The 14,504-nt window shown below is 50.8% G+C and overlaps 1 protein-coding gene across 2 annotated transcripts in view; it reads right to left on the reverse strand.

Annotated features, from left to right (window-relative positions):
* LOC309708325 (spectrin beta chain, non-erythrocytic 1-like) overlaps positions 1–13,653 on the reverse strand; it is a 30,824-nt gene extending 17,171 nt beyond the window's left edge. Inside the window, exons 1-10 of one of the 2 annotated variants that reach the window (XM_082536266.1) lie at positions 13,470–13,653; positions 8,781–9,006; positions 4,984–5,135; positions 2,689–2,862; positions 2,481–2,572; positions 2,320–2,400; positions 2,128–2,243; positions 1,944–2,056; positions 1,674–1,861; positions 1,478–1,595 (exon numbers count right to left, since the gene is read on the reverse strand). In XM_082536266.1, coding sequence (XP_082392392.1) covers positions 1,478–1,595; positions 1,674–1,861; positions 1,944–2,056; positions 2,128–2,243; positions 2,320–2,400; positions 2,481–2,572; positions 2,689–2,862; positions 4,984–5,135; positions 8,781–8,934 — 1,188 coding nt within the window. In that variant the 5' untranslated portion in view covers positions 8,935–9,006; positions 13,470–13,653. Of the gene's footprint in view, positions 1–1,477; positions 1,596–1,673; positions 1,862–1,943; positions 2,057–2,127; positions 2,244–2,319; positions 2,401–2,480; positions 2,573–2,688; positions 2,863–4,983; positions 5,136–6,695; positions 7,247–8,780; positions 9,007–13,469 lie in introns of those variants that run through there. The other variant, XM_082536267.1, reaches the window with a different exon arrangement.
* Between the last annotated feature and the right edge of the window lie 851 nt (positions 13,654–14,504).

A 14,504-nucleotide genomic window follows, 5' to 3' on the forward strand; every position in this document is an offset into this window, starting at 1 on the left:
AGGAGTTGTACTTACATCTGATGCCATCAGCTTGTCCTCGGTCACGGTTTCCTTCCACATATAGCTTTACAAAAACTGCATAAAAGCACTTGCAGCAACAAAAACATAATATTCCAGAAACACGCTTTGCCGATCGATCAGCTGTTTGTAACACTTCCTACGTCTATCAGCGCGAACTATCACATGACCTGCCCGAAACCGGAAGTGACGTCATTTTGCGGAAATGTAGTTTTTTACCATCAGGACCTTATGAGCCTATACTGGTGTTTTTAAAACTTATGTTTGACTTTATGACTTCCTGTGTCGTTTCTGGGATGCTGAGGACTCATATTGCACTGCTGGAAATAGTTTATTTTGATGCATATGCTGTTATTTTGCAAATTTGCACTATAATACTTATTTTCGTTTTTCCTGCAGTATATAAAAATTGGTGTATCTCAAAAATAAAACTATGAAGACACTTAAAATAAATTTCCTGTGGTGGGAAACTAGTTTGTGCAACTTTTTTGTATTTACAGTTTTGAGGGATAAGCCTCTTAAATTTCTCTAACTAGAAATATATGTTAAAAAAACAAAAACGATTTTAATTTTTTTGTAGTTTATTGCACTTTTTTGCAATTTATGTAGTTACTATGCACTTAATGCAGACATATTATTACAATTTGGGCTATAATGGTTGTATTGATGTATAGCAACTTGAAATGCTCCCAGAAATGGCTCCACAGCATGTAAAAATATAATATAAGCTCTGGCGGACTTGGTTCTATGGTAGGTCTTAAAGGGTTAACGGAAACACAGAGTTTAACATCGCAGCAAACATCCGTCTGTACACAAGTCCACGCCGTCTTAGAAACGTCGTGTATCTGTAACAAAAGCACATTTCACGTAACCGAAGCGGCTCCACGGTTCGAGCCCGGGAGAAGACTCGAGCCCGGCCTCAGCACCGCCGGCTCCAAGCGAGATACAAACGTGCAGAGCGAGGTCAGGACTGAGTCACCTGGACCCGACCAGCAGAAACGCTCACAGCTGTTTTTCTAACAAACTGCTAGAAACGTTTCGTGCACGGGTCCTTCTGCCTTCACAAACTGCACGTTCTGGTTCTTATGAACGACTCTGGCGTCTTCCTGTCATGTTGCTCTGCACCATGAAGGAACTCTGCAGGTGTCAGACGAAGGCTCTTATTTCAATGCTCCGGACACCAGACGCACAGAGAGTGAGTTCCTCCTGTGATCAGGTTAACTCGTGTACTGATAAAACTCTCGGCCGTCACTCTCGATCATTTGGGGAAGACAAACCGACTACATGCGCCCGACGCGAGCAGCAGGACGACAGCCCTGCTGGGATTCGGCTGCACAGCTGCAAACGCTGTGTGTAACTCGGGTTCACAGGAGACGAAACATATTGAGTCTGCGTTCTGCTGGGCGAGCGGCGGGACGGGCTCTGACCGACAGGTAAGCGGCTTCGGAGCGGCTCCCACCTTGTTGATGTCAGAGATGAGCTTCCCCTCGCGGGGCATGTACACCTTCTGGTTGTTTGCCCTCATCTTGCTCTGGATGGTGAAGAGAAGGACCTCCAGGTTCCCCTTCTCTGTGAACCTGATGGGGACAGAGACCAGGTGAGAGCTCAGGTAGCGTTACTGGAGGCAGAGCGAAGGCGAGGCGCAGCGCTCTTACTTGGGGGGCTTCTCCACGGTGCGGTAGGTGTTGAAGGCTTGTAGCTGCTGCTGGACTCCTGCCAGAGAGTTGGCGAACTTCCTGTTGTTGAGGATGATGATGGTCTGTTCAATCCACTCCAGCAGGTCTGAGGCCAGGGACTCGTATTTCTCGATCATCTTCTCCGTCTCGATGGCGTTGTCCAAAACCTGGAAGCAAAAACCAAGACAATGAGGCGCCGCCAGCAGAGTTCGTGACCTCTGAAAGAGAGTTTCAGTCGTGCCGACTCACCTTCCCGATACGTTTGCCCTCCACCTTCAGAGCCTTCATCTTGGAGAAATAGTGGTAATAGGTCACCACGTAGGTGATGACGGACTTCTCGTCGGGATGGTCCACGCTGATGTCTGCAGCACAAACAGAAGATTCAAATACAAACTGTTCAGGTGAACTGCTCAGGTAAACGTGCGGTCCCTACCCTCGGGGTCCAACAGCTTGGTGAGGCCCAGGTGATGCTCCGCCAGGTTGAAGGCGTTCTGCAGGTTGTAGTGAGCGTTGGATTTCTTCAGTTTGTCAAAATCGATCAAATCAGGCCTGAAAACACGAGAAACACAAAACTTTATTCACAGGGACGAGTCTCCGCATCGTCACACCTGGACGACGGGGTTACCTGTGTTTGTGGATGAGCGCGTTGAAGGCCATGCCGTCCCTCCAGCTCGTGCTGAAGTTGTGGATGTTGACGTTGGGATACCTGAGGAAGAAGACAGGAAGCAGAGGTTAACCTGAGCTCGGCCTCACTGACACTACGCAGGTGCTGCAGGTGAGCCTCACCCCGCGGTCTTCATCTGACACCACAGCAGCAGGGCGTCTTTGGCCGATCGCTTCTCTTTGTTGTCTTCCGTCTCCACGCTGATGTCCTGAATCTGAGGGCAAGAGGAAGAACAGTAACACCTCCACCTGTCTGCCGTTTTTACCTGTGGCCCTGCAGGAATCTCCTGAGTCTGTGCTCTAACAGGTCACACCTGTGACGCGTGCTTACCTGGAAGCGGAGTATGATGGTCCAGATGAGGCCCAGCGTGAGCCGATGGTTTCCGTCCACGATGTCGTGGGAGCCCATGTTCTCCAGGTGAACCCGCTGCTCCTTCAGGAACTGCAGCGCCTTGTCCACGTTCTCCAGACAGTGGATCCGCATCCGCCCTTTGGTTGGCTTTGGCTGGAGGCGGAGGAGCAAAGAGTCAGGTGATCTACAGGTGTAGATCCAAAATCATGAACATCCTGTGAGGGCAGACTTTCACAATAAAAGCTGCAATAATCACACACTGAAGCAAGGATATGTGTCTGGTTCCCACTGACGTCTCCAAAATAACAGGAAGTGGAGACACCGTCTTGTCTTCCTGGCCCGGGAGGACGGCGAGGCGTTCCTGGCCTACAGGAAGTGGGAGGAAGCGCAGCAGCTGGACCACAGCCTTCCTTGAGGCCAACAAGTCCACCGTCTCAAACGGAAACAGGTTAATGTTTCAGAGGGAAAACAGGAAGTCAGGCACACCTGCTTGAACTCTGAGGTCACTTCCTGTGAGCTGCTGTACCCTCCAGGAGGTCATCAGGAGCACGAATGTGGACTTACTCTGATCGCACGTCAAATAAAGCATCGCTTTAAAAATCTCGGGAAGCTCATCCAGAAACTTATGTCACATGACCGACCGCTGTGACATCACATGACATCGTCTGACACACAGGAAACGTCCTCTGGAAATATCTGGGCAAAAGGGGCGGAGCACACAGAAGCATATGGGCTTAAATTGTGGTCATAAATGTTTTGTACTTGTAAATCAAATGCGTATTTGTGAACTGAAGTTTTGTAACCTTGTAAAAATAAATTTGTTAGAAAATTTTATGTTTGTGCATCTACAGATGAGACTTTGTGTTTTAAAAAATATTTACGCGAGTTACAAATGTTTCTGTGAAGGTCTGCTTACAGAGGAAAACACTACGTGTAAACTCTGCGCTCAGGTTCCCTGAATGTGGGAGAGTTTCAACTTACATGTACGAATTTTGACCCGATTTTTCTTCCTGTCAGCTGATTGGTTGATTGATTAACAATCCAATCAGAGAACAGATGGGTTTGGCTGTTGGAGGGGTGCTTTACGGAGCTGCAGGTCCTTGAAGGGTGATACAGTTTGAAGCTGGAGGATCGCTATATAAATATCCGATAGCAGCTAGGTCCCCTAACTTTCAGCAGCTGTTGAAAGGATAAAGTTGTGCTATATCAGTGGTTAGAAATACATTATTACTTTAGGATTAGTTTAACACAAAGTCAGGGCTGACCCGGGACCATGGCTGTGAGTCACAGTGCGCAGCATAAAAGTCCTTTCACATCAGAGCAGGATGTGCTGCTAATGCTAACTGCTAACTAAAAGCCAAGGATCCAGGATTTGTTGCTGGCTGCTGGGCTCTGTGTGCAGCAGCTCTACCTGCACTAGATGCACCTGTCGTTTCTATCTCTGACTTTATCTCCTCTACAAGAGTTTCTGTTGTTTTTGCTGTTTCTTCAAATGTTCAATAAAAACATGTATGCTAATTCATAACGAAGAAAGCTTTGTAAGTATCCCCACTAGTGAAGACTGTGTCATGTCCACAACACTGCCCCCCCAGGGTCCACAGAGAAAGGTTCTGGAGGTCTCTGTCTAAGCACGTAGACCTGTGACACAAAATCACTGAACTCGGACACACACAGACTGTTTTCATGGTGATGAAGGAAAACACTGGGCTGGCATGTAAAAGGCATTTATTCTTCCAGGACCTGCAGCTCCGTAAAGCACCCCTCCAACAGCCAAACCCATCTGTGCTCTGATTGGATTGTTAAATTTGTGATTGAGGTGACATTGGCCAATCAGCTGACAGGAAGAAAAATCGGGTCAAAATTTGTACGTGTAAGTTGAAACTCTCCCACATCCAGGGAACCTGAGCGCATCTACTGATCTGTAGATGCACAAACATAAATCTTTCTAACAAATTTATTTTTACAAGGCTACAAAACTTCAGTTTAGTTCACAAACACGCATTTGATTTACAAGTACAAAACGTTTATGGCCACAATTTAAGCCCATAGAAGTGTCTCTCCTCCCTCATCTCGCTCTACAGGAGCTGCAGTACTGTTCGCAGCCACAGGCTGAGCAGGGGCGCTCTATCAGACATCCTGACGGCCTGGACAGGAAGTTCCAGTTGATCAGATCAGTGAAGGCCGGGTTTCTTCTTCTGGTGTTGATTTTAGTGCAAGGACTGTTTATGTGTGTGTGTGTGTGTGTGTGTGTGTGTGTGTGTGTGTGTGTGTTACCAGTCTCTCCCCGGAGAGGACCTCGAGCAGTTTGATGAGCATGCGTCCATCTCTCAGGTCCATGTACAGGTCGGTGATCCTGCAGGAGACTCTGGACAGGTGAGAGTTCACCCACTTAGTGAAGGTCTTCTTCTGCACCGCCTCCCGCTCATCTGTGCACACACACACACACACACACACACACACACACACACACACACACACACACACACACACACACGTTTCAGTCTGGGCACCTGATCAGAGTTTTCACACTCTTATCAGGCACATAAGCCCCGCCCACCTGCTGTTTGTATTTGTATGTTCGGTGCATGTGAACACCGATGCAGCGACCTGCTCTAAACACACAGACAGGAAACAGCAACAGCTGTAATAATTATAATAAAGCAGCGACACCACACAGACGGCTGTCCAAAAGGGGGAGGAGCTAAAACAGGCTGATTCAGGCAAACACGTGAGCAGAACTGAGAGCAGCTGATCGCCTCTAACAGGTGGGGCTTCACGAGGATGGAAGTGGACTCAGCTCAAACCTTCAAAGTAAAACTCCTGTTGTCCCGCCTGTTTCCTGTTTGGTTACGCCGGCGATGCTGCGGCTCCGACGCTGCTGTTGGACCTGCAGACCTGACGCTGTCTCTGTGGAGACGCTGCGCTGCTGATAGCAACGGCGCCACTAGCCAACCGCAGTGTTTGGTTCAGCGTCATGACTGGTTTCAGCCAGCAGGCCTAAACTGGTTACCACTGACACCAGGTGAGACCAGGTGGGCCTCTGTTTACTGTGCCACGCTCGTGCTTGTGTCTTTGCTAAACTCTTCTGGAAGTGTTTTATTATTTGTGTTACCAGCAGAATTATTCATTGCTCTGCTGCTTACATTTCCATGGAAACACCAGGAAGTTGGACTGAACCCCGTGCACCTGTGCTCCGGGCAGGTGTGACAGCCTGTGATGATGTCACTGAGCCCAGCAGTAAAAGTGAGCGCTTAAACTTTAACCAGGAGCAGGTCGAAGGTCGCCCAACACGCCCACAGACACCCAGGTGCGCCTGTAATCATGCCGCTTTAAAACAGCAGTGATGAGCTCTGTGGGCGGAGCTTTAGAACCCGAGCACCGAAGCGACTGGGTGATGGCTCCGTTTATTGTTCCACACAAATAAAGTTTATGCATCAACACCTACGGCCTGCCAGCCTGGCTCCACGGCGCCCCCTGCAGCATGTTTCCTAAACCGTGTTCGTGCAGCACGGCGTTTCCGTGAAGGCAGTTCACAGGAAGTACTTATAGCCCAAATGCGCTCTGTCCAGTCCGGGTCCTGGCGCGGAGAGATCTGCACACCAACACTGCGTAAACATCCCAGCGCCTCCTAGTGGCAGCAGCAGAGCAACACCATGTGACAGAAACTGCTTAACATCCGTGAGATTTACATGCTGAAGCGATTCCACGCCACACAGGAACTCATACTGACACGTTTGTGCAGCAGCCAATAAGACCGCAAAAGATCCGCATACACACAGGAAAGACATGGACGCGCAGCGAGGTCCGAGCTGCACGGCGAGTCTGCAGGTAAGAACATCCAAGACCTGTGCCCAATCCAGTTCCTTCAAGGACCCGCTGAAGGGTCCCAGCCTCCCAACTGGGAACCACCACCCTGACCAGTTACATGAAACCGAACCCACGCCCTCTGCCGCCACGACCTCTGACCCTCGGCTCCTCCTCCTTACCTTGTAGCTGTTTGAAGCGACCCTCCAGCACGTTGTAGCTGAGCTGCTGCTCCTCCATCACGGTTGAGGACTAAGAGGCCGATTTTAGCAACGCCGATCATAAACCACGAGCTCCGCTGCACGTCAGCCCACCGAGAGCGAAGTCATCGCTTCAGCCGTCGTTTCAGAAGTTTCAGAGCCCAAAATCAGGTTTTTGGTTTTTACTGACAGACAGGAACACCTGCCCTCATCACCGCAGTTTTAAAAAGCTGAACACAGGCTCGAGTCCACAAACCGAACCAGAGAACGCAGACTGTCAGCTGATCCTGAACGTGAGGACGGCGAGAGTGTGAAACTTCACTAAAACCCCGAGAAAAAACAGCCACGGCTCAAAACAACAGCAAAAACTTCCTTTGAAGTGCGATCGGAGCGAGAGGGAAAACGCCCTCGTGTCCGCGAGAGGTGCAGTAATGAGAGTCCAGAGGTCGCCGTGACGGCCACAGGACGGTGAGCGACAGGGACTGCGTGTGTGTGTCTGCCCTGCCCTCGCTGCAGCTACACGCCGCTCATTCTTCTTTCCTGCTCAATGATCTGACTGATTGTCCTGTTTCCCTCCACACACACACACACACACACACAGACGCTCCCTATCCAAACACACTGTAAAAAGTGGATATCTATAATTTCCAAGCTTCAGCTGAACACTTGAATGTCACACGGATTCACTAAAAGATCAAAGGCTGCTTCACCTGCAGACAGCAAACAGCAGGGGGCGCTGCAGGTGACCCAAACACATCAGAGGTACAAACATCTGCTTTAATGGAGGAGCTCATAGCTGCTGACCAACCAATCAGCTCCTGGCAGTGGGAGTGGACTTCCCACAGACCTTTCCAGCTGCACGCTGCACCTGTGCGTCCTGTGAGAAGAAGAATGCACTGATACCTGTGAGGCGTCACATGATGACGTGAGAACAGATGAAGACCAGCCAGCACCTGCACACATCTAGTTACACACTGACAGCTGTGTAACCATGGCGACAGCCTGAGAGTAAAAACTGAAAATAAAGTTTCTACTTTTCATTTCCAGATTTCAGACACTCCCAGCTGTCCCAGCAGCTCGGCTGATGGCTCCCAGTTTGACTCCAGTTTCAGCTCAGACTTTTTACAGTGTGTTGGAATGTGTTGGCCAATGACGGTGCAGCCTCAGCATGATGTCATTAGGGTGTGAAGGGGTGGGGGCCGAGGAGGTGGGGGTGTTTCCCCTCATTGTTTCTTCACATTCCTGAACAAAGGACAGGAAGTGAGGAACAAACATCCTGTGCACACACACACATCCCTGCATGTCTATCTTTTTGAGGACCAGTGCTGCTCCAAACAGAATCCAAAGCTGTGACTACGACTCCCAAAGTGCATTTCACCAACAGAGCCTGAGAGCCAATCAGATTTAGCGCCTGCTGACATCACTCAGTCACCTGGAGTGCAGAGTCCTGCAGGAAATGAACCTGCGAGCATCTCAGCTGATGAAGAGCTCACAGTGAAGCAAGCCGAGATATGACATCAGCAGGGCGCCAGGTGTCCTTTCACAATAAAATACCTGAAGACAGAAGTAAAAAGGACTTTTGTCTGAAAACAAGACTCCTCCTCCAGCCTGCATGTAAACACAGTCATGTGACAGGCCGGGCTCGTGACTCATTACTCAAACCCAGCAAGGACCATGAGGTTCAAACCCACCACCTCCACGCTGTGAGGCGACACTGCTGACCGCGGTGCGCCCGAGCCACCACGCTCAGCACATGTCAGGTGTGCTCTCGTGGTTGCTCAGGTATGTTTCTTTGACATGTTCCACAGGATGCTTTGAGTCACAGCAGCACATCAACAGAAACACAGCTTACCTGCGCAGGTCTGTGCAGGTAAGCCGTCAGCGGTGGTGGATAACAACATTAATAAACGTTCTGATTCATATGAAACAGTTTCTTGTAAATCAGCTCTACGTATCGATCATCCATAATCACTAACAGATTTCAGCCTCCACAGACCGTCTGTTCACCAGACGGTCACTTCCTTCCTGCTGAGCTGTGAGGCGTGCCGATGGCGGCCGGGCTCCTACCTGCGAGCGCTTTGATGCGGGAGCGTTCGAAGAGGCGGGCCGAGCTGTTCTCGTTGTCCCAGTCGTCGTCCCAGCGGTTGTTCACCGTGTCGTTGCTGCCGCTGTACTGCTGCTGCAGCTCCATGCGGTCGTACTCGGCGGCCACCGTCGTCATCTTGACCGTTCACCTCTGACGCGCCTCGATATCAGCGGGGACACGTCCACATCGACGGCTTCTGGCTGAAACCTGCGGAGCAGACAGGAAATGTGGGTCACAGAGAGGTCACAACCTGCGTCTCAGCGAGCGACCTTTGACCTAAAAACAGGAGTTTGCCTGAGCTTTCCTCGCCCTGACACACACACACACACACGCACACACAGACACACACACACACACACAGACACACACACAGACACACTCACACACACACACACACACACACACACACACACACACAGACGCGCACACACAGACGCACTCACACACACAGACGCACTCACACACACAGACGCGCACACACACACACACACACACACACACGCACATACACACACTCACACACACAGACACACACACACACACACAGACACACACACAGACACACTCACACACACACACACACACAGACACACACACACAGACGCACTCACACACACAGACGCACTCACACACACAGACGCGCACACACACACACACGCACATACACACACTCACACACACAGACACACACACACACACAGACGCACACACACACACGCACACACACACACAGACGCACACACACACACACAGACGCACACACACACACACACACGCACATACACACACAGACACACACACACACACACACACAGACGCACACACACACACACACAGACACACACACACACACACAGACGCACACACACACACGCACACACACACACAGACGCACACACACACAGACAGACGCACACACACACACGCACACACACACACACACACAGACAGACGCACACACACACAGACAGACGCACACACACACAGACGCACACACATACACACACACACACACACACACACACACACGCACACACACGCACACACACACACAGACGCACACGCACGCACACACACACACACACACACCTCTTCCTGCTTCTGTTACTTTTCATGTGTAGCTTTCACTGTTCTTCTTCGGGGCTAAAATCATCTGTTTCCTGCTGCAATCGGCTCAAATCGTTTTTGTGTTGCGCTCCGAAACACGTCACACCCTCCCAGCGGGTCGGGGAATGTGCTGCTGTTCTCCCGGCTCGGCCACCGGGGGAGCTGTAACCCAGCCCTCGTCTGCTCGGTGAGCTGAAGAAGCCCCGCCTGTAAACAAACCACCACCCGACATCAGCTGGTTGTAACTGAATCATTCAAACAGGGTGTGTTCCAAAGGTACCTCCTGTCTCCTTTCCTCACCTCCTGCTGAGGACTTAGGAAAAGAGAAGTGGAACGACCTCACTCTCTCTCCTTGACGGTGTGAGGATGTCCGCCGTGTTGAAACTACAAACGTGCATCGTCCTCTGTCTCAGCGTGTTCTGTTGTTTGGTGGAGGTCATATGAACGAGAACAGCCTGTGTAAACGTCCTGCACCACAGAGGCGGGAATTTTAAAGCCGGAGGAACATTTGGGTCCGATTTACTGCCTCACAGAGACAAACAGAGTCTGTGCTGACAGCTGTGAACAGCAGCACTTTGGGCCTTATGCACGTGTTTGCTTCACTCCCAGGAGAGAATTTTAAACGTCGCTTCAAACGCTGTCACACACAGGTTACACTGTAACACTATAAACACATCAGCAGCTTATGGATGAACATCAGCTGCTCGGCCTCGGTTATTACGTCGACAGTTTTCATGGACAGTCGGATGGCCTGTCGCTGTGAATTATGGGACGGTGTTATCTCCTCTCCTTTCCTCAAGGATGCTTCGGTGTGTCCTACTCTAAAGGAAGCACTGAAGCTCCTTTCCTTGGTGTTTGGGGATGTGGAACCGCTCCGATCATGGTCACGTCTCTCAGTGAGGAACCTTCCAGAGAAAGTTTCAGAATGCGCCCTTTATGTAGTCAAACACTAAACACTCAGCAGCAGAGGATTGTGGGTAATGTAATGAGTCTGTGTGTGCCCTGCTCCCATTGGCTGCCTGAGTCAGCTGACTGGAGCAAATGGAATCAGAGTTATAGGCCTTAGCGGCGGCAGCAGCCATTACAGCACTCAGAGGAAGTCCCGAGGGACGCTAATGGACCCAATTTCCTGAAACAGCCCAGCCTGAGAGTCTGAGCGCAGAGGTCGGAGGTCAGGGACAGCTCTGCATCCGTAGCGTCAATAATCATCCCACACGGCGAGGTCGAGGACAAAGAGTCATATGTTAAAGACCAGAGAAGAAGAAACACAGCTGCCGTTAAACAAACAGGCACAGAAGAAGAAGCAGCTGAGAATAAAAACACACACCCTCGCAGCATTCCTGACAGGCACAGCTGTGGACACACCACATCTATCCCTCTGCCCCGTGGGGCCCTCCATGGGAGCAACAGGTGTGTGTCACCAGTCTGAGGCAGCAGCTGGCTCACGCCACGACGCTGCTCTGCCCAAGAAAGTGTCAAGAACGTCTCCACATTTTAGCTCCTCCTCCTCTGTTTTTTTAGTACGATGACATGACGACAGAGGAGCGACGACCGAAAACCACAGAAGAGTCTCCAAACCGAGCCTCCGACTCAGTGCTGCCCCCAGTGGGCCTCGCAGGTGCCGCAGAGCCCAAAAACTTGATTCAGCCACGCCGATCAGCCGTGACAGCGCGTGTATTTGTGATCAGTCGTCATTTATTAAAACTGATTTTATACGTAAGCTTCCTGCGTCTCCTCAGTGCTGAGGAGATGGAAGAGGAGGAATCCCTCACCCGCTCAGGTCTGACGCAGATCACCGGGTGATGCACGAGGCCGCGGTGAGCTGAAGTCAAAGTGATCACAGAACACTGAGGAGGCCACGCTTCACCTCACTGGCGTCTGCAGGTGTGTTTGTAAGCGAGCTCGCCGCTGCGCACGAGCAGGGAGGAGTTATTGGATTTACTCAGCACACAAACAGCCTCATTTCCTGGAGCGCCGACCCCGCCCGGCAACAGGAAACAGCTCGGCGCTCTCAGCAGGCGCACACAAACATCCATCAGACTCTGTGTCCAACACACCGGGCTTTCTACGGCGAGAGTGAACAACAAACAGGCCGGAAGTCTCCACAGAGCTTCATCGGGCAGTGAAGTCTTCACTGTGCAGAACCAGAACCAGGCCCAACCGGTTCTTTGGTTTGTGGGGGCAGAACAGAACCACCAGAGAACTGAAGTTCCAGGAACCTCTAAGGAGCATTGCTGCAGTGTTATCAGTGAACTAACCAGAACCTTTACGGAGGTTAGCAAACCGGGCCAGGAACGCCTCACCCAAGGTTCTGTTTACGTTTGAAGAACATTCCCTGAACGATCAGCTGATCGATCAGCAGAAAACAAACCACGTAAATATTTAAACCAGAACCCCGAGAATGCCATCCATCACTTCCTGTCTCATTAGACAGGCAGCCATTAGAACACTCAGGCAACATTCAGGGAAAGGAAGCGAAGCGTTACGGGAACACCGGGGGTTGCTCCTGTCGTTCTAAACGAGTTTGTTCACATAAACACAGACGGCTCTAATTTCTAAACCAGGACATTTTCCGTTATGGAAGAGCTTTCAGGGAACGTGGAGGTAACTCCAACCACGCAGGGACCTTAAAGAACATGTCCCAAACAAATTTATGGGATGCTGGATCCCAGCTCTGCAGTGTTGGGATGCTCCTAACGTCAGAAAAACATTCCCAAAACGTTCACACAACCAAAAGCTGCTGGTTCACTGGCTTCCTGTTAGAGGAGAACCTTTAGGGAACATTTCATGGACATACCTATAAGGGAACTGTGACCCTGACAAACGGTTTGGGAAGGCTGGGATGAGAACCCAAGTGTTCCCATATGAGCCCTCAGATGATCTTTCATGTTCCGGTTTGGGTTGAAGGACGTTCTGTGAAGGTTTGGGAAACGTTGTGTTTTATTTACATGTCCTCTGTGTGTGTTGTGTTTTATTTACATGTCCTCTGTGTGTGTTGTGTTTTATTTACATGTCCTGTGTGTGTGTGTGTGTGTGTGTGTGTGTGTGTGTGTGTGTGAGAGAGAGAGAGAGGCAAACACAAGCAGAACCGGTCACGCTGAGCGGAACCTGACGGGAACTCTGAGGAGCTGTGTCCGGTTTCTGGGCCTCCCGCCGCTGTTTTCCAGCACTTTCTCCGGTCGGAGCGGCGGCTCTCGGCGGGCTCGGCCCCGCTGAGCTCCCGCTGAAAGGAGCTGTTATTGTCCGGGACGCATACACTCCTCACCACCTCCTCCTCCGCGGCCACGCCTGTTTGTCTCCTCTCATGGCGCACCGTTATTCTCATCCATCCTTACTAATGGCTGCTGGCGGGGACGAGCCGCGGACACGCGGGCGGAGGAGCACCGCGGCGCGGGCCGCGCGTCGGCGGGGAGCGGCTCCAGAGCCTCCGGGAGGGATCCCGGAGCCGCTCCCCGCCAACGCGGAGCGAAGTTATGGAGGAGCCGAGGCTCCGGAGCGCCTCTCTTCAATCACAGCCACAGTAGAGACACAATAGAGACAGTAGAGACCAGGACGCTGCTTACCTGCTCAGGGTCGGAGCGACACTCCAAACTTCAGCGGAGGTGAGGAAGAGTCTGCAGACCGGAGAGCACAGAGGAGGTGGCGGGGGCTGCTGCTCCTGCTGCTGCCGCAGGGGATGACGGGAAAGAATCCGCACTGCCCCCTCCCCCCGCTCAGAGGGTTCGGGTCTGATTCTGGGCTTCGGGTCCGCCTGCAGAGCGCCCCCTGCAGGCCGCAGAGAGCAGCAGCAGCTTCAGTTGATCCGAGTCGGAGCCTCTTTATTCCACAGACAGTTACTATTATTGTTGTTATTACTGTTATTTATTATTATTACTAATATTGTTATTGTTACTATTATTGTTGTTATTACTGATTAAGAGGCCACATTACTTTCTGACACGAGTCCCGAACACAAACATGAGTTTTAATGAGGATAAAAACATTTGCTAAATAAACGATGACACATCCTGTTAAATATCCGTGTTTTACAGTTTTTATGGCACGTGCTCTAATAAATCTCTGTATGTATTCACGTTGCACACATTAAACTTTGTAGTTTATAATAAATGAATGAATGAAACAGAACCCTCCAAGCCTGCAGTTCCTCTAGTGTGCAGCAGAGGCAGCAGTGAGTCAGTCCTCATAGACTCCCATGTTAACGGCACATTTACGGCTGATGCAAAGAATTTCTACCTTCACACCTGTACCAAATCATGCAACCATGCACCTGTTTGCAATGTTAGGGGCGTGGCCTCTGTGACTGACAGGTGCACCATCACCTGAACTGCACCTCTGGTTCACGTTTGTCCTGCTGGAGCCTTCTGGAGCATTTTAATGACATTATGTGAATAACACGGTCTGTGACAGTTACTGGCAGCTGAGGCTCATGGGTAATGCAGTATTTGGACTCCTCCTTCACAGCGTCTCTCGCTGAGCTATGAATATATCAGATATGAAACATGTTGTGTAACGTGATCCGTGCTGACACTCAGCGCCGAGCCCATTACGGCCTGATGGAGCTTAATGGCATCTAATGGAAAACATGGTGGGCTGCGATT

This window comes from Aulonocara stuartgranti (assembly GCF_965226115.1).
Source record: "Aulonocara stuartgranti genome assembly, chromosome: 6".
NCBI classification, from domain to species: Eukaryota; Metazoa; Chordata; class Actinopteri; order Cichliformes; family Cichlidae; genus Aulonocara; species Aulonocara stuartgranti.